General features: G+C 38.6%; 2 protein-coding genes across 3 annotated transcripts; one reads left to right on the top strand and one right to left on the bottom strand.

Moving 5' to 3' along the window:
• Nucleotides 1-727: 727 nt before the first annotated feature.
• Nucleotides 728-15,920, top strand: plk3 (polo-like kinase 3 (Drosophila)). 2 transcript variants are annotated; one of them, XM_060830523.1, is made up of 15 exons: nucleotides 728-979; nucleotides 3,619-3,726; nucleotides 5,446-5,562; nucleotides 5,848-5,977; nucleotides 7,480-7,567; nucleotides 7,997-8,092; nucleotides 8,948-9,146; nucleotides 9,731-9,866; nucleotides 10,879-10,988; nucleotides 11,751-11,850; nucleotides 12,243-12,326; nucleotides 12,888-13,056; nucleotides 13,361-13,490; nucleotides 13,728-13,844; nucleotides 14,234-15,920. In XM_060830523.1, exons 1-15 carry the CDS (start codon nucleotides 842-844, stop codon nucleotides 14,435-14,437), a joined length of 1,926 nt encoding a protein of 641 aa, XP_060686506.1. In that variant the 5' UTR covers nucleotides 728-841; the 3' UTR covers nucleotides 14,438-15,920. The 2 variants fall into 2 exon arrangements, with proteins under 2 accessions (XP_060686506.1, XP_060686507.1); XM_060830524.1 differs by lacking the exon at nucleotides 728-979 and adding an exon at nucleotides 1,960-2,018.
• A 7,125-nt stretch (nucleotides 15,921-23,045) lies between these two features.
• Nucleotides 23,046-23,747, bottom strand: LOC132818529 (dynein light chain Tctex-type 5). Its single transcript, XM_060829588.1, has one exon. It carries the CDS (start codon nucleotides 23,745-23,747, stop codon nucleotides 23,046-23,048), a length of 702 nt encoding a protein of 233 aa, XP_060685571.1.
• Between the last annotated feature and the right edge of the window lie 4,099 nt (nucleotides 23,748-27,846).

Here is a 27,846-nt window from a genome sequence, read left to right as displayed (position 1 = left end):
CAGCTGCTTTGTCATTGTCTCGTTGTTTTCAAAAGTCCCACATACTGTCTTTCATGGTTCCACTTCGGGTTGACACCTCCGATTTCCCGCTGACTCCGCTGTCTCTCGGTTGATGTACAACACCGAACGTCAATGCATCCTGCTTAGGAAAACAGCGAATAAAATGTTTCAGTCGCTTAACCTACCAGAGCAACTTCTACAACAGTGTCCAAATTAAACGTAAGCGCGCTTGTGGTAGTTTCCCTACCTCTTGGTCAGAGAGTTTGCTGATCAAACTGATTAAAAATATCTACAAATTAACTCAACCAGGTATTGTATCTTGCTTCCGAGCAACACAGCTGTGTGTGTGTTGTTCTTTCAACCGGTCGAAATGTGCCGAAACATTCGTGACATTGAGAAGGGCATGAAAACCGGAGAAACCCATACTGACAATAAAAGATGACTATCGTCACGCGGGCATGGCATTTTTGTCGATGATCTAGTGGCGGTCCATATTCTTTTCCCCGAGGCAGAGCGAGGAAACTTCACGTTGTTGCATTTCAGCCGCAAATGCCAGGGGTTGCCATACACACCATTCACCAGCGAGTGGCGCTGCCGGCCGCTGACCGAGGGACCAATCAGAGCGCCGCCTGTCATTAAGCCCCGCCCCAAGGGGGGCTATCCTGCCGTTGTGACGTCAGGCAGCGAAGTCCCGCGCTATAAAGTAGCGCCCGGGATTCCCTGGCCACGTGTCTGCTCTCATTGTCTCTGCTGTGCCGTGGCAGGCATTAGTGCTGCGGCGGTCCGGGCTTGCTTTTAAACTAGAACCTATCTCTCACTGCCAGTTACAGTCGTTTGTACCATGAGTTCGGACGTTCAAAAAGCTTCAAGTGGTGGTTGTCTTCACCCTAAAATTACCCGGGAGAGAACGGATTTGAACCGGATGGTTACCGCTCCCAAGACCGGCAAATGTTACTGCCGAGGGCGGCTGCTCGGGAAGGTACGGTACAGCTCTGTCAGAAAACCTCTTGCCTCGTAGTAAGGCTGTTTGGAAATGCTGTTGCTGCAGTGCACTATCGTGCGTGTGTGCGCTTTTTTAAATTAAAATCATACACATACCTCTTTATTTCGCTCCAAGGGTTGAAAGTTCGCAGATTGCGTTTGATTTTTTTTGTGAATGGTTATCGCCTATTTCTGGACGCCCTCTTATTTAATTTTCTGAATTCCGTGCTTGGAGTATAGATGTGATGATGGTTATCAATAGGACAAAGGTTACCCGAGGGCTCTTCTATTTAAAACGGTTGTGTGACCTTCACTTTGCTAGCTCACTTGCATGTATTTTCATCGAAAGGGATATTTGATTCATTTTTAACTGAATTCAAATGCTGTCTGTGCAAATAACGGGCAAGATTTACGTGACTGAAACGACAATGAGCATACAGTTTTTTTTTCCACAAACAACTGTCGAGTAATTTATACCTGGTATTCGAGCTGAAGCTTTCTGACCGGTCATTCAGTTGACTGCATCTAAGGCTGTTAAATGAGCTAATTCCTATGAGTATGGGTCGAAGCTTCTAATTATCAGCGTCATTTCATTTCGTTTCTGTTTCGCGTTTTAATTTCTCAATGGAAACACTCGATGGGAGTTGAGTGGATCATTCCTGGGAGGGGATGGCGATGGGATGAAATACCGCTTCAGCGGGCTCCGAGGCTGTGTTTCATTGGTTCTGGCTGGTTGAATTTCTGAATCTGCATGATTCCGCATGACCTCATGTGAATGCTCTATGCAGGCAGGGGGAAAGTACGGACCTTTTTTCTCGGGTGGTGGTTGAGAATCTTTCGCGTCCAAGTGGAAATGCACATTGAGGAAGAGTTGCATCCACTCCGTTGCGGCAAGCTTATATTGCCACGTGTGAATTTCCGCAACTGGAAGCGGAAACCCCCTTCCATCACTTTTATTTTTACATAGAATGAAGAGCATATCTCAGAATATTCCTGTTGGCGTAGTATTAGACGCCTTAGACATGGCTGTCTCTGAGGTGAAAAATAACAGTTGTTTAATGCTTTTGCCTCAACCCGAAGTTGTTATACCACCTGGATTCGAACCTGAAGTTATCGAGGGTGAATAATATCATCAACTTGCATTTGTATAGCCCCTTTTTTAGAAACAGTTTAAAAGCCTTCAAGATGCAGCAGGGGAGCATTATCTGAATGAAATCTGTTTTTCCTGGGTTGACTTGCATTTGAATTAGATGTTCACAAGGTTGTTTTATTTGAAGTCCAGGCATGATTTTAAAGTGGGAGTGGGGTTGTTTGATTAGGCACAAGTGCTGAATTGGGTTGTTGAGTTCAAAGGCTTAGTAAAATCTTAGATTGCTGTACAGATCTGCCTGAGGTAAAAGGAAATTGTTTGCAATAATGAGTGAAATGAAAATCGTACTGTAGTCTGGGAAACCTGAAAATTGTCATTTTTTTCCCCCCTTCATTCTTAATCAATATAATATCGAAGATGTCAACTATTGTCTCTTGACTGTTGGGCTCTCTGAATATTACGATTGTTGATGTTTGTCTTTTAAGTGGCAGATAGCATTGCACCAGCGTCATGGTTTGGAACTGTTAGTGGGTGTACCCTGAATTTTCAAAACTTCCCTTGAATTCCCTCCAATCTACCTGCTTGTGTAGGTTGCCTTGTCGAGACAAAACACAACTGACTCTCAATGTTAGCACAGTGCTGATGACTCTGACTTTTTTTGTATTGCCTGATCCAAACTATATTTATTGATTTTTGCCAAATGGAAAAGTGCATATAAGTTGACATTTAATACAGAATAAATACTTGTTTGCATTTAACTGCAGCTTTAGTGATGTGGTCTTGCTCTTGTTAAATGTACACCCAATATTAAATAGTGGGAGTCAGAATCATGGGGTTTATTATCGCACAATCACACTTTTAATCCCTGGTGTATGCTCACACCAATATTATTGAAGAGGAAAACACTGTCATCCCCATTCATTCCTGGGAAATTTAGTTGTATCGGGGGCTGCAGGAATGTGTTCTATATTAATTTCTGCTTTTAGAATCTCAAGTCTTCCAAGGTATCCCACTTAGTATTAATAATTCAAAGTCAAAAATGAAGTAAATGAATTCATATATACCTTCTGAAAAAGAGAGTGTAATCTGGTATGGTGGATTAGTTGTCAAAGCTTTTCTTCTCAAGAGTAGCTAGTTTTAAGGAGCGTGGTCGTGATGGTAACTGTTTTAATATACCCTCCTGCATAATTCTGTCCAAACTAATGCTTTGCAGTTTTGATTTTGTTCTGATAATGCAGTTCTTCCACATTCATATCACTTTTGCCTAACCTTCAGTAATAACTGCAGATGCTGGAGGTCAGACTCTAGATTAGTGTGCTGGAATAGCACAGCAGGTAAGGCAGCATTCGAGGAGCAGGAAAATTGATGTTTTGTGCGAAAGCCTGTTAAGGGCTTTTGCCCAAAATGTCTCTTTTCCTGCTCCTCTGATGTTGCCTGACCTGTGCTTTTCCAGCACTACTCTCTCTGAAGGTTGGCCAGTTTGTGATGTGAAGAGGTTTGCACTGGATTTGCAATCTTACTAATTTTTGTTTGTTTTCATAATTTAGGGTGGATTTGCAAGATGCTACGAAATGACTGATCTCTCCAGTAAAAGAATATATGCAGTTAAAGTTATTCCACATTCCAGAGTGTCCAAGCCTCATCAGAAAGAGAAAGTAAGAACTACTTTGTCCAACATCTCTCTTTCTTTCTCTCCAACTCAATATACCATTTGAGGGAATAGTTTGATCTAATTAAGCTCCCTCTTGAAGGGAAACTTATGACTTACCTGAATTGGGAGGCTGAAAGGAACCTACTTAGTTTTAAGATGTATACATTGAGGGACCTTAATTGGTGGATGTGATGAACCCTTTTTTCCGTCCGACTATGGAGAATTGATTTCTGGTAGGAGAATTATAAGAAAGCTGAGGAATTTTTTTTTGTGACTTGGACATGGGGATCTGGGACTCGACTGAAATAGCACTAGAGGCAGAAACCCTCCAGTGTGCTCAGCCACGTACCGGGGGCACAGGACCTCCCCAAGGATATGGACCAAATGCTGGGAAGTGGATTCTGGCTTGGTGGCTTATTTTACAGCTGGTGCAGACAGCATGGATAGACTTTATTTTTAAATCATTCATGTGATGTGGGTTTGCAATTTAGACCAGCATGTTTGCCTGTCTCCAGTTGTGGTGGTGAGCTGCTGCCTTGAATAACTTGCAATCCATTTGATGTAGGCACTTTCTCAGTATTTTGGGAGAGTTCTGAGATTATTGACTCAGTGACAATGTTTTATTTTGAGGTCAGGGTGGGTGGCTTGGTGGGGAACTTGCAGGTAACGCTTCAGTGCATTTGCTGTCCTTGTCCCTTTGAAATGATTATGGTCATGGGTTTGGATAGTGCTGCCTGAGGAGCCTTAGTGAATTTCTACTATGTGTCTTGTTGATGGTGCACACTGCTGTGAACTGGCAGTGGAGGAGTGTCAATGGGATCCAGAAAATCAAATGGGTTGCTTGTCTTGGATGGTGTCAAGCTCCCTGTGTTGGGGCCGCATCAAGGCAAATAGTTCTCATCTCACTGACGTGTGCTTTGTGGATGATGGATAGGCTTTGGGAAATCGGGATGTGTAGTCACTCTTGCTTCTCTTACCACCGTAGAGGTATACGGCACTGAAGCAGACCTCTCGGTCCTACTTGCCCATGCTGACCAGGTATCCTAAATTAATCTAATCTATTGGAACTAGAATTGTTGATGGGATATCTCCTCTCCCTCCTTGACCCCCCCCCCCCCCCCCCCCCCCCCCCCCAAACCACCACCACCACCACAACCTCATGATCAAAAGACTGAAGTAATTTCACTGGGTTAGATTTGTCCTGCATTTAATGTTCAGGATATGCTCTGGTAACTTTCTACATTGGGTAGATTCCATACTTCAGCTGTACTAAAGCTGCATGAATTAGAATTCTAATGTCAAGGACCGATAGCATTTGCAATATATGGTGCCATTGGCAGAAACAGCCATATCACATGGAGTGAATCAAATTGATTGACTACATTGCAGACTTCATGGAGACTGGGATAATCATCCACTCTGCACCTAGGTGAGCATCTCCTAAAGATGGAGACATGCAGGGGAGTATCTGTGCATTATTTACTCTTCCAAAAGAGCCTGCACAGAATTGATGGGTTGAATGGCCTTCTCTGTTGTAGCAATTGCTTAAAACTTTGAGCTTCTGTCCTAAACATACCAGATGTTTTGAGGTGGGCCTCCTTGAGCGGCCTGTGAATCTTAACATAGTTTTGTGTCCTGGCAAATGGTATATAAATGAAAACATTTTCATTTGAGCTATAACTACCTCTGGAAGACTAAATCAAGTTTTTTGTTTTTATAATAGATTGAAAAGGAAATTGAACTTCACAAATCCCTGTCCAATAAACACATAGTGAAATTTTACCATAACTTTGAAGATGATGAAAATATTTATATCTTTCTAGAGCACTGCAGTCACAAGGTGGGTAGAATTGTGCTGGCAATCATGTAGTTATACTGCATGTTTACTAATTCTTTATACATATAAAGTGTGCAAATCTTTGAATCTTTAAATGTAAACTCTATTATCAATTCAATTGTCAACAATAGTTTGGAATTGCACTGAATATGTAATCTCTACTTTTATTAAAGTAGATTTTTAAAATAACAATTGCTATCTTCATTTTATTATTTGTATTGTTTCTGCTAGTTTAAAACGAAGGAAAAATCTGTGCAGTTTTCTTAGTGTTACTCTGTTGCCTTTCAGTCATTAGCGCACATCTTGAAAGCAAGAAGAACATTAACAGAGCCAGAAGTCCGGTATTACCTCAGACAAATTATCTTAGGCCTAAAGTATCTCCACGTTCGGGATATTCTTCATAGAGATCTCAAGCTAGGTTTGTATAATCTAAGTGACTTTAGATTTGATTTTTAAAAAAATTTTGGGTGGATTTTTTTTTTCCCTGAAGTGATCGGTTCAACTTCAAGAATTATAGAATCCCCAGTGTAGAAGTAGGCCATTTGACCCATCAAGTCCACACCAACTCTCCAAGTAGCATCCCGCTCTATCCCTGTAATGTTGCATTTTCCCATGGCTAATCCACTTAGCCTGGACACTGAGCAATTTAGTTTGGCCAGCAAATCTACCTAACCTGCACTTTGGATGTGGGAGGAAACCCATGAGACGCTGGAAGAAGTGCAAACTCCACACAGTTCTTTGAAGCCTAAGTACTTGCAGTTCACTTTAGTGCTTCTGGCTTGGAGGGGAAAAATTGGTCTGATATCCAATGACTAAGTGTGTGCATCTGAAACTTTACTGTTTTCTTTTTTTAAAAAACTTGCATTTTCCATCTCTATTCTGGAGGTGTCACTTTGCATGAACCTGGGCACTAATCTTGGTCAATTAATGACAATTTTGGGTTAGATGAGGGAATGTGAATAATTCCTGTTGAGAATCCCTTGTTTTCATGCCCCTCACCTCTTCAGAGACCAATGCCTAGAGTCATACAGCGTGGTAAGACATCATTCAATCCAACTATTCCATCTGAACCATGTTCCCAAATCAAACTAGTCCCATTTGTCTCTTTTTTTTTTCCCCTTATTCACTAGCTTTATCCAAAAATCTTCAGTTGCAACTGTACCTGTATCCACCACTTCCACTGGAAATTCATTCCCCACACAAATCACTCTAACGACACCAAAAAGGTGCCCCTCTTCTCCTCTTAAATCTTACCACCTTCCCTTAAATGTCTGTTAGTTTTTTTTTTGGAGTCTCCCTCATATAAATCTCCAAGGTCACCCCTCAACATCCTATGCTGCATTGAAAAAAGATAACTCAAACCTTTCATTCCTGGTGAATATTCTCTGGACCCCCCCATCACACCCCATCCCAAATCCATCTTATCGCCCTTCCTATAGCAGGGTGGTAAGTATGGTACACAGTATTCCAGAAGCAGCTTCACTAATGTCCTGTACAATCTCAGCATGATGTCCCAATCCAAATATTCAAGGTCTAAGCAATGAAGGCAAGCATGCTAAATGCTGCTTTGACGAGTCCATTCTTTGTCTACATATGATGCAAATTTCAATGTACCTGAACACCTAAGTCTGTTTAGCAATATTACCCGGGGCCCTACTCAATATAAATCTTGTCCTTGTATTGCATTTTGGTAAAATGAACTCCAATCTGCCATTCCTTGGCCCAAGCTCACTATTGGCCCGAGCCCAAGGAATGATCAAGCCCATTATTGTATTTTCTGGTCATGTATTAACCAGAGAGAAATCAGTATCACATTGCCTTTCCAAAGGAAGTAGAAAGATTTTGGCCTTGTCTGAGGTGGGTTTTAGTGCACTAAACCTGTTTTGGAATAAATGTGATTGCATGTTTTTACTTCTATAGGTAATTTCTTTGTCAATGAGAACATGGAAGTAAAAGTTGGAGACTTTGGTTTGGCAACAAAGCTTCTACCAGTTGACCAGAGGAAAAGGTGTGTGATTTTTGTTTGAATGAGTTGTATGGGATTATTATACAGTTAGGACCTGATCAGGCCAGTCCAGGTTTGGGGCAGTTGGAGAAGGGATGGTGGTAAGAATTACCAACTGTGTATATTTACAATTGGTCAGTAGCACAAGGAAGTTCTTGTGGTAAGCTGTAAAAGCTAGTGCATGCAGTTAGGATCTGTCTTTGGAGCACTGATCTTGAATGTGGCAGTTATTTGACCTAGAAATGTTTGCTGGATGTGCAGTGCTCTTTCAGGCCTTAACTCCAGAAAGACAAGTCCTGCAGAAGAAGAAAGTGTTTGTTAACTGGCTTTGCTTTAAGTTTTGAAAGTTAAATAAGCTAGACGTGAGTTAGTCAAGCTAGTTTGATAACTATTTATTCTTTATAATAATATTCTGGCTTCCTTCTTTTTCAGGACAATCTGTGGTACTCCAAACTATCTAGCACCTGAAGTACTAAACAAACAAGGCCATGGTCCTGAGGCTGACATCTGGTCTTTGGGCTGTGTAATGTAAGTGCTATACAAATAAAAAGCAAATCAGAAGTTATGGAAAAAGTGGCAAACCGCTGTAGATAATTAAGGCTATTTTTAACAAATGTAATCAATTTGGAGCAGGCATGGGGTTTATTTGTATTAACAACAAAACCGCTACTTCCTGTGCAACAAGCCTCAGTGCTGACTTAAACATCAGTTAAAGTGGTGATGTCAAGCCTGAAATGTGAGAATCTTCAGCAAACAAAGGCCTGGCCTGGCTGACTTCAGCAACATTTTACTGTTTTTTCTGATAATGCAACTTTCAGCATTCAATTTTCTAAGCTGATAAATTCCACGGTCTGCATCATAGTTCAGCTCAATATGCAGGAAACTCACCAGTAGCACTTCCTAGCTGTTCAAATCCTTCTCGAGCAGAGACTAATCTTATTTATTTTGTTAAATTAGCCACTGATACGGATTTCTGATGAAGGGCTTTTGCCTGAAATGTCAAATTTTTAAAATTTTTTTTCTGTTCCTCTGCCTGACCTGCTGCGCTTTTCCTGCACCACTCTGATCTCCAGCATCTGCAGTCCTCACTTTCACCCAGCCACTGATACTGTTGTATCTTGCTGACCGTTTGATCCTTGTTCTTATTGAGCTCAATTTGTGGAAATCTGCATATCTGAACAAAGTTGCTATGTTGCACTTAAATCAATCTCTTGTAGAAACAAAACTTGAGACACTTCACACTTTCATCTTAAGAGCATGAAGGCCTCAGTTGCAAACTATGATGCAATTGTAAATTGTTTGCTTCTCCTATGTCAATTTTACATGCTGTTTTTAAAATGGAAGATATTGCTGGGATATTAAACTGTTTTCTTTGGTTCATAGGTACACCATGTTGTCTGGCCGGCCTCCGTTTGAGACCTCTGACCTCAAGGACACCTACAGATGCATTCGAGCAGTTGAGTACAGCATGCCATCCTCCTTTTCAGCTGCTGCAAAGGATCTTGTCAGTAGCATCCTAAAGAAGAATCCAGAACAAAGACCTACGCTAGACGCGATTATGCACCATGACTTTTTTACAAAAGTAAGGATGCTTCTCAGATTGGGCTGATCATTCATGGGGGGGAGATAATAATATTGAGTCAGCTGTATTTGAGTATCAAGAGTCTGTCATCAAACATTTTTTAAACGGTTTAGAGACTACCTTTTTTGAGCATATTTTGCAATGGTTGCTCTGCAATGCTTCTCTCCAATCTTTAATATGGTTACTTTAATTTTAGTAACATTGGGAAAGGATTTACCTTTATAAAAGCAAATAACTCCATGTTACTTCCTGTATCCTGTTTAATTTGCAAAGGGAATCCCTTCAGTGACACTTGCTACAGTTGCCTGAACCACTTGTATTTGTGAATATTTTGAGTATTACTAGTCATTAATATTGTAATGGCTATTTTGAAGAACAGGATTTTTGGTTACTTTAGTAATTTTCAATATAAACTAAATGTGAATAGGAGCAGGCTGCTTGGTCCTTTTTATAGACTTCTCTGCCATTCAAGAAGAGATTTATATATAATTCTCAACATCAACTAGAGTATTTGGTTTGCTTTTGGATTTTTCATGTTTACATAAACACTTTTTTTAATCAAGGAATTTTTTTTTTGTCTGCAGGGCTTTATACCTGATGCACTCCACCCAAGCAGCTGTTTAATGGTTCCTGAACTGAATATCCCAACTCCCACTAAAAACTTCTTGAAAAAGTTCACTGAAGCTTTGTTTTTTAGGAAAAAAAACTCAAACTCAAAAGGTTAGTGAAATGACAACTTTATAATGTTGCTAAAATTCCTGGAGAGCTAAAATTAGTCTTGCTGTTTTTCACTATTACCATAAGCCTGATTGGCTGGTCACTTGTAGCCATGCAATCCTGCAGCTTTGAGATGGTTAACCGTGGCTGATAGACAGACAAGGTTAAAAGCTTTGTCTCTAGCATCAATTTTTAAAAGTACTTTGGATAACTCAGCTGCTTTGAAATAGTCTTTGTAGACACTTTTGAAGTCAATCATTATATTCCATCCTCTCCTATCACATGATTTGATTAGATTAGATTACTTAGTGTGGAAACAGGCCCTTCGGCCTAACAAGTCCACACCGACCCACCGAAGCGCGACCCACCCATACCCCTACATTTACCTCTTACCTAACACTACGGGCAATTTAGCATGGCCAATTCACCTGACCCGCACATCTTTGGACTGTGGGAGGAAACCGGAGCACCCGGAGGAAACCCACGCAGACACGGGGAGAACGTGCAAACTCCACACAGTCAGTCGCCTGAGTCGGGAATTGAACCTGGGTCTCAGGTGCTGTGAGGCAGCAGTGCTAACCACTGTGCCACTGTGCCGCCCATGATTTGGGATGCATGTAATTTAAATGGCAAGTAACAATACACTAAACTTTATTTTTTTCTTCCATATTACATAACCTTACATCATAAAGATGTTATAATTTGCTCATTCTTTAGAAAGTTAATTTGATTCTTGCACCTAGACTCAGCTTTGAAAAGCCATGTAGTCTGTAGCGATCATCATACCATTTCTTTCTAATGTGGGAATTTTTTAGCACTAGGGGAAAGCTTTTTATTTCTAAAATCAGTATTTCTGCTGAATCAAGTCCCTTGCTCTAATGGTTCAGCTTGGCCTCGATCTCTGAGCAAAGAACTATGTTCCACACAGCAATCTCTTGCAATCCTATATTAAATAAATCATCTAGTATCGTTTTTACATAACTTCTTTAGTCTAAAATTTGCATCTGGATTGCAGATACTAAAACCATTTGTGTGGAGAAGGATGATATTTCCAAGCTTGCTGCAGATCTTGTAAAGACCTCCATCCACAGACAGACCAGCTATAAAACGGAGAATGCAACTGAGGTAAGAATGACGAGACAAAAGTTTAATTGAAGCACTCTATTTCCGTTTTTCCTCCTCTCCAGATAAATGGAGTCTAATTCCCTTACATTCGTATGTTGGTTCCATCTGTTTTTAAACTCTTGCTTTGTTCCAAAATGACCATTCAGGCCTTTTCTAAACTTTTTTTCTAGCCTCTCTAATTGTATTTCTTTGTATTGTAGTAATATATTTGCATAATTTGGTAAAGGCTTTTTGCATTTATTGAAGTCCAAAATCCAATTGTAGCACCGTAGTGTCATTTCATTTCTGAATAGGAAAGTAACAAGAGTTTGATGCAATTCCTATGACAGGATATTAAAAATCTATTGCAAATATTGCAGTTACAACAGCAAATGTCAAGTGCAAAATATCATGTTCTTGAGGTCAAATGACTCATAGAAAATTTGATATGCAGGAGGAGATGAAGGAAATGCGTTCCTTTTTTATGTTGGAATCATTGTGGCTTCCTGCATTTGCACTTAACCTACTTAACTGATGTTGATCGTAACTGTGTTGCAAACAGTTTCCTGTTCTTGCATGAAGTCCTTAATCAGTGTACTTTTTTTAGTTCTGTGCAAACGCTTTTTGAATTTTCAGACTTGGATGTTGTTTCTAATGATAGCAATATCTTTGCTTCTTGAATATGCCCAAAATATTAACATAACTGTTTAGATGTTTCTGATATTGAAGAATTCTCTTTTTTGCTTTTTATTTACGCATGTATTTGTATTGTTCTATTCTTAGCCTACATTTCCAACTGGCCAAACAGCAAACACCTTTCCACGAGGAACTGAAGATGATTCAAAAAAGTTAATCACTGAAACCGAAGGTGCTAATTATGAAAGTGAGTTGGTTGCTTTAATTTTTCTTCCATATCCAGAAGTGCTCTGGCACGCCAGTGAATGGCACCACCAAATCCTGTCTTCACTCTTTAAACAGGCACCAGTACATCACTAGCTAGCTGTACAATCTTGGCTCAGTTGACTAGACAGCTGGTTTGCAATGAGTGCACCAGCTGAGGTCGTAATGAAGGACGTACCTCAACATTTTCTTTTTCCCACCCCCATGGCAACCCTCTGGTTAAACCTCATGCTAATGAGTGAGCAGTCCCATGGTCTGCTAAAACTCTGGCAACTTTAGCTTTTGTAATCTACCAACTGAACTACATCGCAATGATCTATTATGACTCTAACTGAAATAAATCCTGGATGTTGACAATATTCTTTTATTTTGTAGCTGCTGAAGATGGGTCTGTAGCTCAGCAAATGGCAGATGCTGCTTCCCACGTTCTCGAAAGCTGTCTTTCAGCCATGCCATCAGGTACCTTTTTTTTGTCTGTATTTGCATTTCAGTGGAGTTTAAATAAAAATCACTAATTGGACACAACACTTTAACGATCTCTTTGTTTTTCAGAAAATAATTCAATTTCCACCCCCCCCACCCCCATCACTTTATTTTGCACTATTTTCTATTTAAATATTTGTCTTGCATCATAGCAAGTAGTCTTTAAGTAGCCTCCTAGAAAGAAAGGAGATCTTATCCTTCTATTATGTAATTTTATAGCCAGTAAATTGGCACTAATTGCACATGTCAGAAGTCCAGCAGCATTAATAACCTGAATCACAAAATTGATTTTGAGGATTGTTTTTTTTTGTTTGCCAGGAAACATGTGTTCAATTCTAAGTTTAAGGGAACTTTTCTTTGCAGTCATGAGGGAATGATCCACAAAGTGTTGTCCCAGCTTGATGCTTGTGTGGGCCTGAGTGCTTCCCCTAAATTTTCAGTGGACAAATGATTCTAATAAACCAAAGCTACTGAACTAGATACTTGTGTTTTTCATTAGTCTAGATATACTAATTTTGTGGGTTTTTTCTTTTGCAGTGAAAAAAAGCCCAGTTGGACACAGCCTACATAGGTCCAAACCCTTCTTGTGGGTTACCAAATGGGTTGACTACTCCAATAAATATGGCTTTGGTTACCAGTTGTCTAATCGTAGCATTGGTGTCCTGTTCAATGATGGAACTCATATGAGTCTCTCTACAGACAGGAGGTGAGTCCCATTCCTTAACTTAAATTATGAACCACTTGCTGAAGATCTAAGCAACCTCTTCTCTACTCAGCCCAGGTACAGAAAGTCCTAATGGAATGAATGTAAATGTTAGCTTTGACACATTGCTGGCATCCTAACTTTCTTTAGAATCTATCAAGAACCTTTTTCTTCCCCCACCCCCAACTTTCTGAAGCATGTGTTCATCAAAGTTTACTTTTTTTTTGCATTGTCATCTGTGTGGATTTTAATTAAGCATGATTTCCCAGATACTGAACTTTCTTTTTTCCCCTCCCTCTTTTCACAGGAGTGTGTATTATTACCTCAATAACCACCAGCATTTTTCCTTCTCTGCCTCTGCAATTCCAGAGCAGCTAGTGAAACAGATGACAATTGTCCAGTATTTTGCCAATTACATGGAAGAAAACTTAATGGAGGTGAGATATGCAACCGCTTTGATATTACTGCATACCAAAACTCCCAAACACTATAATTTAACTAGTTTTTTGTGATTACCAGTTTTTAAATCAGCTAAAATTCTTCAGAAACTGAATTCCGTTCTAGATCTCTCAAACTTGTCATGTTTTGTTCTAATTTTAAATATAGACATACAATATATTGCAAATTTCAAAGGAAAAATGATTATATTAGAATTTAATAACTTTTTTTTGCAGGGAGGCAACTTGCCCAGAACATTCCTTGAAGATTGTCATGATCCATCTTTGTTCCTGTTGCAGTGGGTTAAAACTGATCATTCCCTATTGATGCTGTTCAACAATGGTACTTTACAGGTAACCTTCTTTTCCAATTTTTAAAAAGTTTGGTCGATCTAGTTAATAGCTTCCTTAGCCAATTCCTCCTTTATCCTATACAACTAAATTTGCCATTGAACATAATGCGTCATAAATATACTTTTGGGCTGCTGGAATCTGAACTGAAAATGAAAAAAGTTCATTAAATGTTAAATATTACTCCCACAAACTCATTCAGAACAAAGTCCTGTTCTGAAACTAATGAGCATTGAAAATATCTGTCCAGTGATGTAACCTCTGTTCTGATTTTTAAAACTTCTGTCCCTGGGACTAGAATGATTTGATTGATTGATTGATTGATTGATTGAACTTTTGTACATGAATATTATCAAAGTATATTAAAATTTTGTTTTTTGTTGTCTTAACAGGTTAACTTTTATCATGATCACACAAAACTTATTCTGTGTAAAGCAGACCATTCTTATTTACTTACTTATATCAACAAAGATCGTGTTGCCTGCACATACAAATTGAGCACTATAATGGAACTAGGCTGTTCACAAGAACTCCACCATCGTCTGACATATACTCTGAAACTGCTGCAACAGCAACAGAAGGCAAATCACATATGAATCATTCACTGTTTTGAAGAGGAAAATAACATTACCTCTACTATGGACTCTTGGTGCAAACTATTGAACCACCTGGCAAGAAAAGCTGCTGTTTATTTTGGAGGTGTGGAGTCTGAAGTCAGACTATTGGTGGTTTATAATCTTGTCTGTTTTTTAAATGTCACTAATGAGAAGGATATGTTCACATAAGTGAGCTGTTGTTGAAGTTATTGTTTTGTTTTTCCACTCCCTCCATGCTAGAGTTTGAAGAACTTCGGTGGGAAGTGAAATTTGCCACAGCTTCCTAACAACCCCCCCCCCCCCTCCCCCTTAAAATTGACTTTTATAAATTTTAAGCTGTTCTTCTGGTGCAGCAAAGGTTTTTTCAAAATCTCCCCATTTTTACTGGTATGGAAAGCAAATCTTTATCTCCCACTTATCGCCTGGCAAGCTTTTAACTATTTGGCTTTGAGTTTGCTAAGTCTTCAACCTCACTAAGAAAACCATGCTTCCTCTATATTGGTAAGAATGTTTCAGAATGCAGTGGGTCCAGATCCATTTCAAAACAATCTGACCTAAGTTAGCCAATGTTGAAAATGCTAACACTGGGAATGGCAGATGCTTATTGTAGATGGAGTGCAGGATAATCCATTGTTCGTTCTATCAAGATCTGGATAGACCAGAATGGATCAACCTACATTGATTTGGTTCCTTAGTGCCATGAGCAGTGTGTTGCTTTTCCCTTTTTCTTTAATGAAAGAAAACTCTTCTCCGTTTTAAACTAATCGATATGTACAGACTTCGGTTACTGATTTGTTTGTTTTTAAAGCTAGGTTCAAAATCAAAATCCTGGTTTGATACATCTGTGTAATGACCTGCATTTCCTGATTGTGTCTGGCAACAGCAGTACGAAAGTCAGAAATAATCTAAAACAAGCAATCTGCTCTGTTCCAGTAATGTCCATTTTTTTTTGTGTGGGGAGTCTGAGAAGAAGAGACTTGGTTATGACCAGCCTGGTGTTTGGTTTTTTTTTCCCCCCAGACTCTATACAGACTAGGTGTACAGCTTGTTAGGGTAAACTTTGCAACATGGAACCACAATTCCTTTATGAAGTGTGAGACTAAATTCTTACACATAGCCGTACCAAAAAGGCAATTGTAGCTGAGTTCTTTTGTTATCTTAACAACTACTTTAAGCTTTTTATTTTTGCCTGTTGATGGTTGGGAGAAGTAAGACTTCCTAATATCCAGCAGATTAAAACCAAAACTTTTTTATCCCACTGGTGTTCCTGGAAACTTGTTTCATATTAATAGAAAATTTATAAAGTGGAAAACTTAAAATTATTTGCTCTTTCAGGGTAGTGGAGAAGGTGGTACATAATGTGGTACAACTTAAGATTTAAATCTTAACGTTCAGCTCATTCCTTTATCTAGACCTCTGGTGAGGTCTCTAGATTCAAAAGTATTTAAATTTGATCTTATTTATGTTAATGAAAATATTGAATGAGCCTATTTATTTTTGTATTTATTATTTATTTCCTTATTTTTAAGGATAACAATGCAATTTAAGTTGTGAAAAAGGAGTTGTAAGACTCTTAATTATCAAAATAAAGTTCTTTTTCTTTGAATCTTTGTTTCTATGTCTTTGTGCCAATGGCTTTAGTTTTCAATGAGCACATGCAAACCATATGAATATGGATATGTAACTTGCTCTGAGCATCCATGGTGGTTTGAGTGGTTGGAGAAGGACCGAGACTTGCAGCTTCTGTGATTCCTCATGCATCTTCTGTGTCCCCTTTTACAATGACTGACTAGAAAAGCTGAGAATCAGCAAAGGGAAATTCCTGACCAGATGAATACATAAAATAAAAGTCACTTAAAAATTGAGTAGCCCTCTGTCAATACCTAGTGAGGTAGATGTGAGACTTTTCTCCCAATCAGGCTTGTTTGTTTATTTGCACTACATTTTATTCATAGTGTGTTTATGCTATTTCCATTTTAAGAATTAAGAGTAGAAATAAGCAATTCGGCCCTTGTTGAGTCGTGTCCACTCTGCCATTCCACATGATCATGCCTGATCTGATTTCAATTTTCCTTCTGGCTCCCCATAGCCCTTTTTTTTGTCCTGCTTTTCATCAGAAACACATCTATTTCTTGATTCCTCTTCCCACTGCTTGCTGGGACAGTGAGTTCCACAGATTCTCAACCCTCAAAAGTAATTTCTCAAGTTTTGAACCAAATTTGTTCTATGACCTTCCTTGTTCAAAGTGCCTGACCAGGGGGATTGTGTGCTCACCTTCTCAAATACTTTTGGCACTTTTTTTAATATACTTCCAGATTACCCCCATTCTTCCCTGCCCCCCACTGACTCATGTCTTTTTAAATTGTAATAACACTTTTTTTATATATAATCCAATCCTTCAAATAAAAGCCAAGATTCCATTTACTTTATATGCTGTACCTGCATACCCACTTACTGTAATTCATGCAGAAGGACAGCCATATCCCTCTGGACTGAGGCTCTTTGAATCTGCTTCCCTTTTAAATAATTTGCCCTCTTTTTTTAAAAAAAAAATTCCAGCCAAAATTGGTGACCTCTCATGCACATTTAAACTCCATCTGCCAGATATTGGTCCATTTTTCCTGGTCTATCAATATCCATTTGTAAACTCTTCACCTCCCCTTCACAGCCTGCTTTCCTAATTATTTTAATATACCTTAATGATTTAACTTAATATAGTGGTCTTCTGTCTGTTTCATGTAACTCTGACTCTAAGACTTTCTAAGTACTGTTCCTGGAAATCTCTTCGCATGTTTCTGTTAAGGCCTTGTCCTTCAATTCTCAGCATACTTTTGCTTTACAGTTATGGAAAAAAAAGTATGTTTGAATATACACAAATCAGCAGAATAAAAATTGAACTATCTGTACACCCTCCAGTTTGCTCTTTTTTTTTCAGAGGTATGAGCAAGGAAAGAACCAATCAGCAGTTGATCACTTGCTGCAATTTAAATGACTTGGCCGTGCCGGCAGGTACTTTGGGCCTGACATTCCCCTTTTCCTGTTTTTGCAGGATGGAGAAAGCGGTCATTCCTTTGCCCTAACTTGAAATGGTTGTCTTTGAAAACCTGCATGAAGTGTTTGTGCTCCAGTGATGGTTGCTGGTATTTAATCAAGGTTTTTTTTAGTGGTGGTGAGATCAGACTTTCAAATGTGCTCTAGTCAAAGAGCAGACACTTTTTTCTTTCTCCTTTTTTTTGTATAAATGTCTTTTTCAGCATAAGAATGCAAGGCAGTCGTGGCATTTGCTAATCATGCTTTCCAAGTCTCTCACATTTTAGGATCATTTGGTGTTTGCTTGATGGTTTAACCTGGATTTCAATATTGGGTTAGATGCATTGGCCTAAATCAAATTGATTTGAGGCAAAGTTTGTCTGAATGTAATAAGCACCCACTACATGTACAGCTGCAAATGTATGCTTTTTGCTCTCTGTATCAGTACATGTCAGAGAACCATGTCCTTTTGCAAATGACCACCTGCCACTTGTCAATGATGTCAATACAGGTTCTCTCCTCAACTGCAACATTTGTCTCTCATTTATTTAAACTTACGGGAGAAACCTGAAGGGTTGTTTTGGAAAAGCTTGTGGTGAGCTCACTACTGTGTGTAAGCAATTAAACAGTTGATTTTTTTTTTTGCATGGTTTAAAATAGGACAATGTAATTGGGTGAATGCTTGTGGTATTGCTCATGTACAAGCCTTTTGAACTGATTTTTGACAGGCAAAATTCTTTCTTGAGTTGCTCAGTACTAGAAACTCAGTTTCACCTGGAATTTACTGTTAAATCTTTGTATAGCTCTTCCCCTGTGGATAACTTGATCTGGGCATTTGATAACACCTCCATTTATAGAATGTTAGATTGGTAACGTTGTGATAGTTTGTGGTTAGTGACTAAGATATCAAGATTATTTGAGTCTTTGTTTGGTTCAGAAGAATCCTTTCTGAATAAGGAGCAAAACAAAGACAACGTCTGTCTGTCTCTCTTTTGACTAGTCACCCTAAAGTATTGTGAAGTTCTAAACCAAAGTTCAATGTTTTGTCGAGCACTAAAATGTAATGTACGATATTTACACTAGCTTTGTGGCTCAGTGGTTAGCACTGCTGATCCAGGAACTCTGGTTTAATTCCAGCCTCCAGCAACTGTTGCTGTCGAGTTTGCGCATTCTTAATGTCTGCGTGGGTTTCCTCCCACAATCCAAGATGTGCAGGTTAGATGAATTGACATGCTAAATTTTCCACTGTGTTCATGCATATGTGGATTAGGTACATTAGTCAGGGGTAAATGTAGAGTAACTGGCTAGGGAATAGGTCTGAGTGGGTTACCCTTTGGAGGGTCAGTGTAGACTGTTGGGTCAAATGGCATGTTTCTACATTATAGGGGGTCCATGAAAGTTTGCTGGTTAATGATACGGTATTTGTCTAATTTTTACACCTTTCATGATCTAGCATAGGTAAATTAACTCCACTGGAAACCTTGGTATGAAGCCATTGGTAAGATTGCAGAAATTGACATGATTGGTGTAATTTCTGCATCACGCAATCCAGAAAATTCATGATTAGCTTTGACGCAGACTATACTGTCAACTCTATTAGGAAAACAAAATACGGGAAATTGTCAGCAAGTCTGACAGCATCTGTGGAGCCTGACCTGTGGTGTCACTGATTTTTGTTTGATTTTCTAAATCTTCAATTATCTGCATGCTAGCATTCCTGTTATGTGGGGCTCTCATTCTTCTGTGGATTAAACTATTTTAAGTGTCAATTTCCTCTCCTGATTTTAATGCTGCTAATCCTACGTCTCATCTCTTTGTAGTGTTCCCGCTGCTGGGATACACACATTTTCAATTTAGAACAACAATCTAGTTTAAAGTAGAGTTGTGAAGGATAATTATTGTTTAAGTATCACAATTCTGCTGAAGATAATACAGTAATGCATTGGTAGGTGTTGTTTTTCCATCTTTAGAGAAATAGTTTTTTTCATGCATTGCTTAGTGTAAACAAGATCAAGATATAAAATTAGTCAACATTTTTTGTTAGAAAATAAATCTGAGCCTTCATTACTAGAGTTTACATAGTGATAAAGTAACCTTCAAATATCTGAAGTTCTGACACTTACATTCTGCTTTGGGTAACTGAGGGGGTCTCATGACCAAACTGAAATGAACAATAGAATAGACTAGCATACAAAAATGCACATACATTTTTATCAATTGGTGATATTGCATTTCCTTCAACTTTCTTTCATGCACTGATTCTGGCTCATTAAATAGAGTTGGAGTGCTGATCAGCTATGATCTAATTGAATGAACTGCTTAGGGAGGTGAATGGCCTCCTAGACAAAATGCCTGCATACACTGGACACATGGTAATGGTCATATCTTTTGTTAATTGTCTAATAATGACTGAGTTGGAGAAGTGAGTCTAGCCAGTTAAAGTTGAGCAGCATCCCTCTTTCATTTGGGAAAGATTGAAATCACGGAGTCAGCATGCACCATCATTTCAGGACAGTTTTTCTGTGGAGGGTGGAAGTTTGAAATGTCAAATGCAGAAACTTGAAATGTCATTTTCAAATAGATGGTTAGATTGTTTCAGAAGCTCGTGAACATGACGGTACGTTTCAATAGTCTGGTTCTAACAAAGAAATAAAACTCTGCAGAAGTCCTGTCTCAGGCAAAAAGTTCAAGTGCAGATCTATCAAAATAGACAGGTTCTTTTGATAAAATATCAAGTTTATTTGGGAACAAAGGAATGGACATGCACTTGTCTACATGTTATACATTGGACTCATAAAATCTACTTTCAATGTAGATTGTGATTAATGTTCTGATACAATTTTTTTTAAACTCTACTTTTATATACCATCTAGAAATATAATACCAGTCATACATTTGCAGTTTCCCAGATGGGTATTCTCAGTTTCCAAATGCTATTAGTTTGAATATCACTATATATACAATATTTCATTAAAGTTCAATCTTTTGAAAAGATTGCTAATTTTGATTCTTTACAAATTTTGATGTAAAAAAAATTTCACTGGTAATACATACCATGTCTGCTAAATAATTCAAAAGAATTTATTCACCAAATCAATTAAATTCAACCTATGCTTTCTTCCCTCAAGGTACTTTAATGGCTGTTAGTATTACGTCTGGCTAATGGACATTTCCTTTCATTAAAGTAGGCATTAATGCCTTGGAAACGTTTTTGAAAATTGTCTATGCTGTTCTACATGGCCAGTGAAAATTTGAATCAAGCAATAAGTGTAACCACCTGGTGCTTCTCAATTGCATAATTTTAGCAATCTTCCCCTGCAGACACATGTAATAATCTTTACAACCTAATGTTAGAATATATAAGCATGATATACAAGGCACTTATTGTAACTAGTTGAGAAGGGTATATGATTGAACTTCTTGTCCAGAACTATTGTTGAGCAGTTTGAAGCTGTGTTGCTTGAGGCAATTTTATGTTTTAAATTGTCTGCTGTTCCATTAGGATGGGCAACACTTAAACTCAGTTGGGATCTGTTCTGGCAATTCATACAACTACGGAATTAGGATTGGGTGGGGGTCACATGATAGGTTTAAAAAATTGAAGACAAGTATACCAATATGACAAGTTAGATACAGTTAAGCAGAATTTGTCAGGAAGGGACAGACTTTGGTCAATTCTTGTTAATCAGTGAATAAGGTTCATATAAAGAATAGTGCTGGAAAAGCACATCAGGTCAGGCAGCCCTTCCTAATGAAGGGCTTATGCCTGAAATGTCAATTCTCCTGCTTCTCGAATGCTGCCTGACCGGCTGTGCTTTTCCAGCACCCCACACTCTACTCTGATCTGCAGCATCTACAGTCCTCACTCTTTCCTCATACAAAATAGTAGGTTTATTTATTTTAAAATAAAACTAAATGCTGTACATATGAATGTATAAACCTTTTGTAATAAGGTCAATGAGGGACTGGTTTATTGCCATTACAAAGACATATTAGGAAAACCTGTCAGGAAAAAATGTGCTGGAGGAACTCTGGTCTCTCAGCCTTTGTGCTGAGAGACACGGTCAATGTTTGGAGGCCAATATGATTTCAGAAGTAGTACTGCAGAGTTGTACTGAACTCAATGTTTCTGCCTCCAGATGCTGCCAGCCTTCTGAGTGTCTCTAGCACTTCTGATTTTTGGTTCAGATCTCCAGCATCTGAAATACCTTGCTCTTATTTAAGTGTCAAAAAATGTTGGTTTGAGTAATTTGTTGAGATTAATTTTATAGGACTCTTCACAGTAATTGTACCATTGGATGGTACATTAAATAAATTATTATAGCTTATAAAAAAACATTGTTCTAATGATGGGCAACTTGAATGTTCATATAAGTTAGAAACTTCTGATGGTGATCCTAATACAACTGCATATTAAAATCATAGCACAACTGCATTCCATATTAAGTTTGAAAACACCGTACCCCAATCCCCAAGAAGAATTTAAATTAAAACAAAATCACTTACGTAGGTATGAGGTGTGAGCTGGTTAATATGGGTTAAGTAGACTAAAATATATGATGGCAAACAAATGGTAAATATTTAAAGAAACAATTCAAAATGTACATTAAAATATATGCCATTAAAATGTTCTAAAAAGCTAAATGAATAACATCAGTGATTTACAAGGTAAATTGAAATATTAGATTATAAGATCAACGATCTTGCAAAGATTAGTTGTAAGCCTGAGAGTTTAGAAGTTTGGAGTATTTCAGAAACCCTGGGGACACAGCCACAAAAATGTGCTTTAAAAAACAGAATGAGGAAACTAGCCAGGAATGCGAAAAAAAAGGGTTGTAAGATTTTACAAGTACCTAGAGAGAAGAGCTCAAGTAAACATTGGTCCTTTGGACAGAAATTAGCAAGGAGAGACGAAATAGGAGAGACATTAGACAAAAGTATAGATGCTACAGGCCAAAATTAAAGGGTACCTAAGGGCCAAATAATAGTAAGGAATTTAAGGTAATTAATATCAAGAGGTAAAAGGTATTGAGAAATGTATGGAATTAAAAGCCAATAAATCTCCAGCACCTAGTTGTTTGTATCCTAATGGAGGTTAAAAAAGGTAGTTGCTGAGATAATGGATGCATTGGTTATAATTTTCCCAAAATTTTCTGAATGCTAGAACATTGCCCAACAGATTGGAAATTAACAGGTGTAACACCTCTAAAGCATTCAAGAAAGGAGGGAGTTAGAAAAACAAAACTGAAGATTAGCTTTGGAAAAAATGCTAGATTCTGTGAACCATTTCTTAGCAAGTTCTTGGAAATTCAAAAATCCAACGTGGTTTACTCTCGCTGAGGATATGTGCATAGCTGTAGCTGAAATGATATCACATTGGCTTTGTAAGCAATTTAAGTCAAACAGTGATTTGCTGTGCCGTTCAGTTGCTTATGTAACAAAACAGTTGCATAATAATGCAAGATTGGGTCACATGAGCATTGCAATTATTACCATCTAACAATCACCACTGACATTAAAGACTTTAAGCAACTCAATAGATCACTTTAATCAAACGGTATAAATTCAGATAAATTAGTTATTCAAAATATATCCCATACACAGTTGCAACAGCAAAAAGTGAAGTGTTTTTAAAAGTAGCTGTTGCATAATTGTCAGTCAATGTGTCCCACAGACAACGGCTCACAATTAATATTCCCTGATCATTGAGCTGGCCCAGCACCACATTGCATACTAGCTTGTATCTCGGGATATTAATATCCTTCACTTTCAACCTGATATGGTCTGTCAAACTCTGCACTAACTGTACACTTGTTACAGGATTATAGCTGTTGTTGGCCAAGTAGTTTGAAAGAGTTCCCTCCAAGACCTTTTGGACCTTGTAGGGATCAAACTTGTAGCCTTCATCTGGCTGGGATTTGTAAGTATTTTCACATTTCACTTCCCTAATAGGTTGATATAGGGGCAATCCAGAGAAACTGACTTGACCAGAGGTCATCCAGCTCATGGAATGTCTTTTGCCTTGCATCATTGAGCTTTTGCGAGAAAAAGACGCATTGACATTATTTATAATAGAGCTTCTCCTGGAAGGAATATGAGGTCTTTCATCGATGTTCTTCAGCTGCAGGTGATGTTTGCTGGCATGCATGTCCACAGACTGGGAACTTCTGCGAGTGGAAATGGAGTTTGCACAAGGGCACTGTCCCAAGTTGTGCCCAGATAAAGCCTGATTGAATCGAGCTAAAGCTTCTTGTGATAAAGGCATCTGCTTGGCGGTCATATCAAAATGAATATTGATCTGTGTAAAGGGAAATAGATAAATCAAATTTCATTTAGGTCAAAGGCTTTAACCAACTTTTACTTTTAATGCACGTTTATCTCCTGTGATATTCCAAATCTGAAAGAATTGTACTTTGAGATTACTGTTAACACCACTCGGGTCTTTGTTTGAAATACAATGTTGGCATAATGTGAATCACTCTCCGTTGTCTCCACAGACTTAACCTGCATGTCTGTTACAGGGTCTGGGTTCAGAGCGATCCTAATTTTTTTCTCTCACTAGCTTCGAGGTTTAAAGAAACAAGAAACAAGATCCAACTAACCCCCACCCAGAAAAACTGCAAAGAAAGATAGAAAAATAAGCCAGAGGACAAAGAATGCATATTTGAGGGCAAAATTTTCTAGCAAAACTGTTGACTCTTATCCATTACGTGGTATGGTACTGTATAATATAGATTGGAAGGTTGCCAAGTTTGATTAATTTGATCAAAACCAATAACTGAAATGATCAAATAACCCTCTGTGCCCATGGGTTAAGGGGAGGAAGTAGAGTAATTAGTTAAATGCATTTTCTGCTCTACATAAACATTGCAACAGTTTTCATTAACAAAAGTGAGTTGAGGGTACAATAAGCTTCTTGTCATGATGACAGGGAGGTCTTGTGTCTCAATGGTAATATCCATTGCTCTAGTTCACAACCATTGGGTTTGAGTCACCCCCAAAAGGACACGTTGGCCATGCAATACGCATTTGTAGCATAACTAAATGGGTTGATTGCCATCTTGTGTATCCTTCCAATATGCCTGATGGTGTATGGTAAGGGTGGGAGAGTCTCCTGGTCAGCCCTCCCAAAGAAGGCAACAGGAAACCATTGTCTCACATTTCCAATAAATTATGGACAATTCAATGGCCCAGCACTTGGAAACATGGATGGGAGAAAAGACAGATAGATATTCGTAGTGACATGGCTGAGTATCTCAGCTAATGCTTAACATCAGGAGTTGTAGTGGCCAACAGGATAAGACTACTCTCCTTCCATTTGAGTAACAGCGTTGGGACCTTTTAGGTGAGATTAGCAGTGCTTAAAATCAACAAAAAGAATTGCTGGGTCTTTAAAAAGGTTAGAATATGGGGTGGAAGTTGTCTCAGGAATGATTCTTGGTGAAATATCATTGTGTCAGCCCTGGTGCAGTGACAATTCTTTCATCTGAGACTCAGAAACTCAGATTCCTAGTCACTTTCCTCTTGCATTTATCATGAGGCAATACTGCATTTGTTTTCATGAATGAAATGTTAAACCACAGAAAGTCCTGCACACTTCTCAAATGAGCATAAAATATTCTATGAAGTCATCTGAAGATACTGAAGAGAAATTCTCTTGGTCAGCATCACTCAAACTTCACCAACAAAAGCAGATCATTTTTCCTTTCATTTCGTGGCACTTGCAAATTGACTTCTGTATTTGTTGTCAATGACGATATTTCAAAAGTAATTCATTGGCTGTAACACACTTTAGAATATCCCAAGAATATTAATGGTTATAGATAAATGTAAGTTTTTTTTCTTTCTATCCATCTTTGGTAGCTGTTGGAGTGAAACAAGTATTGCATAAAAGTGATTTAGGTGAATACAGTATGTATAGAGACAGATATCAAAATTTTAAGCCCTGTTTTACAACTGGGAGCCAACACAACAATTGTGGCAGAGGAGAGAAACTATTGTTAGCTGTTCCATTGTTGCTTCATTCACTTCAAAAAGTGGGAATGCATGAGGCCTACTGATGATGGGAACCAAATTCATAACTATGCATGTGTTATGTAGTGACTTGAGCAGATCGATATTGTCTCTCAGATTCTTTCTTCCTCTTATTTGTTTTTAATTATTCTTCAACAGTTAATCTAGCAAAACACTCCTCCACTAATCATTTCATGTGCGCTTTTATGTTTTGGAGTAAACCAGTTGATACAATGCAGATTGTCTGAAATGAGAATGTGGTTTGTTGGATGAAGGAAGAAAGTTAATTCTACAGGCATCTTCAGGATGTTTGGCAGACAAACATAAAAGGATACATTTATAATGGTTTTTGTTATCTAAAATTGCATTAAATTTTTAGCTTAGAAAAATGCACAGAGATGGGTCATTATTAGAGCAAATGAATTATGCCATCCATAATGTGTACAAAACCAATAATGAGGACACAAGTAATTTCCAGCCCTAGAAATTGGGCTGTATATTATCCATCTAAGTTTGACACTCAGCAGTGTTTAAAGTCTGGTTGAAGATTTGTAGCTCGGGTGTCCGTTGTTGTGGTTCTGTTCGCCGAGCTGGAAGTTTTTGCTGCAAACGTTTCGTTCCCTGGCTAGGGAACATCATCAGTGCTATTGGAGCCTCCTGTGAAGCGCTGCTTTGATGTTTCTTCCGGTATTTATAGTGGTTTGCCGCTTCCGGGTGTCAGTTTCAACTGTAGTAGTTTGTATGTGGGGTCCAGGTCGATGTGTCTGTTGATGGATGTTCTTGCCGCTTCCGGGTGTCAGTTTCAGCTGTAGTGGTTTGTATATGGGGTCCAGGTCCATGTGTCTGTTAATGGAGTTTGTGGATGAATGCCATGCCTCTAGGAATTCCCTGGCTGTTCTCTGTCTGGCTTGTCCTATGATGGTAGTGTTTTCCCAGTCAAATTCATGTTCCTGGTTGTCTGAGTATATGGCTACTAGGGATAGCTGGTCGTGTCGTTTTGTGGCTAGCTGATGTTCATGGATGCGGATTGTTAGCTGTCTTCCTGTTTGTTCTATATAGTGTTTTGTGCAGTCCTTGCATGGTATTTTGTAAACTACGTTAGTTTACACTCAGACAACAACTCACTAGAACAAAGGACCCAATAGCCAGCACGAGCCAAACTAACGTAGCCAGGGAACGAAACGTTTGCAGCAAAAACTTCCAGCTCGGCGAACAGAACCACAACAACTCAGCAGTGTGCTGCTGAAATGCCAGAGGGGATCTGAATGAAGTCCTTCCCAATCTCCTCAACAGATCCATTAATTGGCAATCTGTTGTTGCCACAGTTCACTTGGCTCTAGCATCATATTCAGAGGCTGAAATGTGTTTGGCCACTAATCCAACATTGACTTTCCCCATTGCCCTCCTCATCCTGCTTCCCAATCCACCTTCAAGCTCTGATAAGGTTTCACCCAATGACAAACTGACAAATGTTCTTACTTCCATCATGTGACATTTTTTGCAAGTTGCTCTATGGTTGTAAAATTGGATAGATTTCCTGAGATGGTAGATGTAGTCTAACTTGTCTTCAACCATATATTTACACATCTACCCGAGTTTTCTGGATATAGTCAGACTTGTAAACCTGACCAAAATTATCTTCTACAATCAGGCTTGCTGAAGTCAATTAAAGCTGTCTGACTGCTGTTTTAGTTAAGGTCAATGTGCTGAGTACAGATCAAGGATTGAACCTAAGATTCAATTTCCTCTGCGTTTGCTTTATTGAGTTAAAGTTTAAAGGGTTGGCGAGAATATCACAAACTTGGATATATCAAAGGAGATTAACATGTTCCAACAGGTATAGAAAATGCCTTAGTAATGTTTTAACTTGTTTATTTGTTCAACAACTTCGAATTATTCATTAGAATTTAACTGTAAAAAGTCTCCAGCCTAGCAATTCCTGCCAGACCACTATACTGCTGGAACTGTGACTGGGGAGAATGTCAAAAACTGACCCTGATGTCAATTCTAATGCAAACCCCAGGTTTGGTGCATTTGTGCACTGTGAAATGGGCAGGCAACATGAGAATGAAATGTTGCCTTGTGGAATAGTGCAAAATAGAGCAACACCAAATCCACAGTCCATTTTAACAATCCACCTGATTTCATTCCTGTTAAGAAGGTAAAACACTTTACACTTTGTGATCATCCATTTTATACTCTCCAAGATCAGGAGGGTTTGAGCTATAGGGAGAGGCTGAATAGACTGGGGTATTTTCCCTGGAGCTTCAGAAGCTGAGGGTGAACATACAGAAGTTTATAAAATCATGAGGGGTATGGATAGGGAGAACAGTCAAAGTCTTTTTTTCCCAGGATAATGGAATCCA

This window comes from Hemiscyllium ocellatum, chromosome 9 (genome assembly GCF_020745735.1).
Source record: "Hemiscyllium ocellatum isolate sHemOce1 chromosome 9, sHemOce1.pat.X.cur, whole genome shotgun sequence".
Taxonomy (NCBI): Eukaryota; Metazoa; Chordata; class Chondrichthyes; order Orectolobiformes; family Hemiscylliidae; genus Hemiscyllium; species Hemiscyllium ocellatum.
The sequence above is the reverse complement of the archived record's forward strand: the minus strand, read 5'-3'. Positions and strand labels throughout refer to the sequence as shown.

Coding starts and splice junctions, on each gene's coding strand:
- LOC132818529 (XM_060829588.1), bottom strand. CDS start 23,747: ATGACCGCCAAGCAGATGCCTTTATCACAAGAAGCTTTAGCTCGATTC.
- plk3 (XM_060830523.1), top strand. CDS start 842: ATGAGTTCGGACGTTCAAAAAGCTTCAAGTGGTGGTTGTCTTCACCCT. Junction 12,327..12,887: donor TCTTTCAGCCATGCCATCAG/GTACCTTTTTTT, acceptor TTTCTTTTGCAG/TGAAAAAAAGCCCAGTTGGA. Junction 13,491..13,727: donor TGGAAGAAAACTTAATGGAG/GTGAGATATGCA, acceptor TTTTTTTTGCAG/GGAGGCAACTTGCCCAGAAC.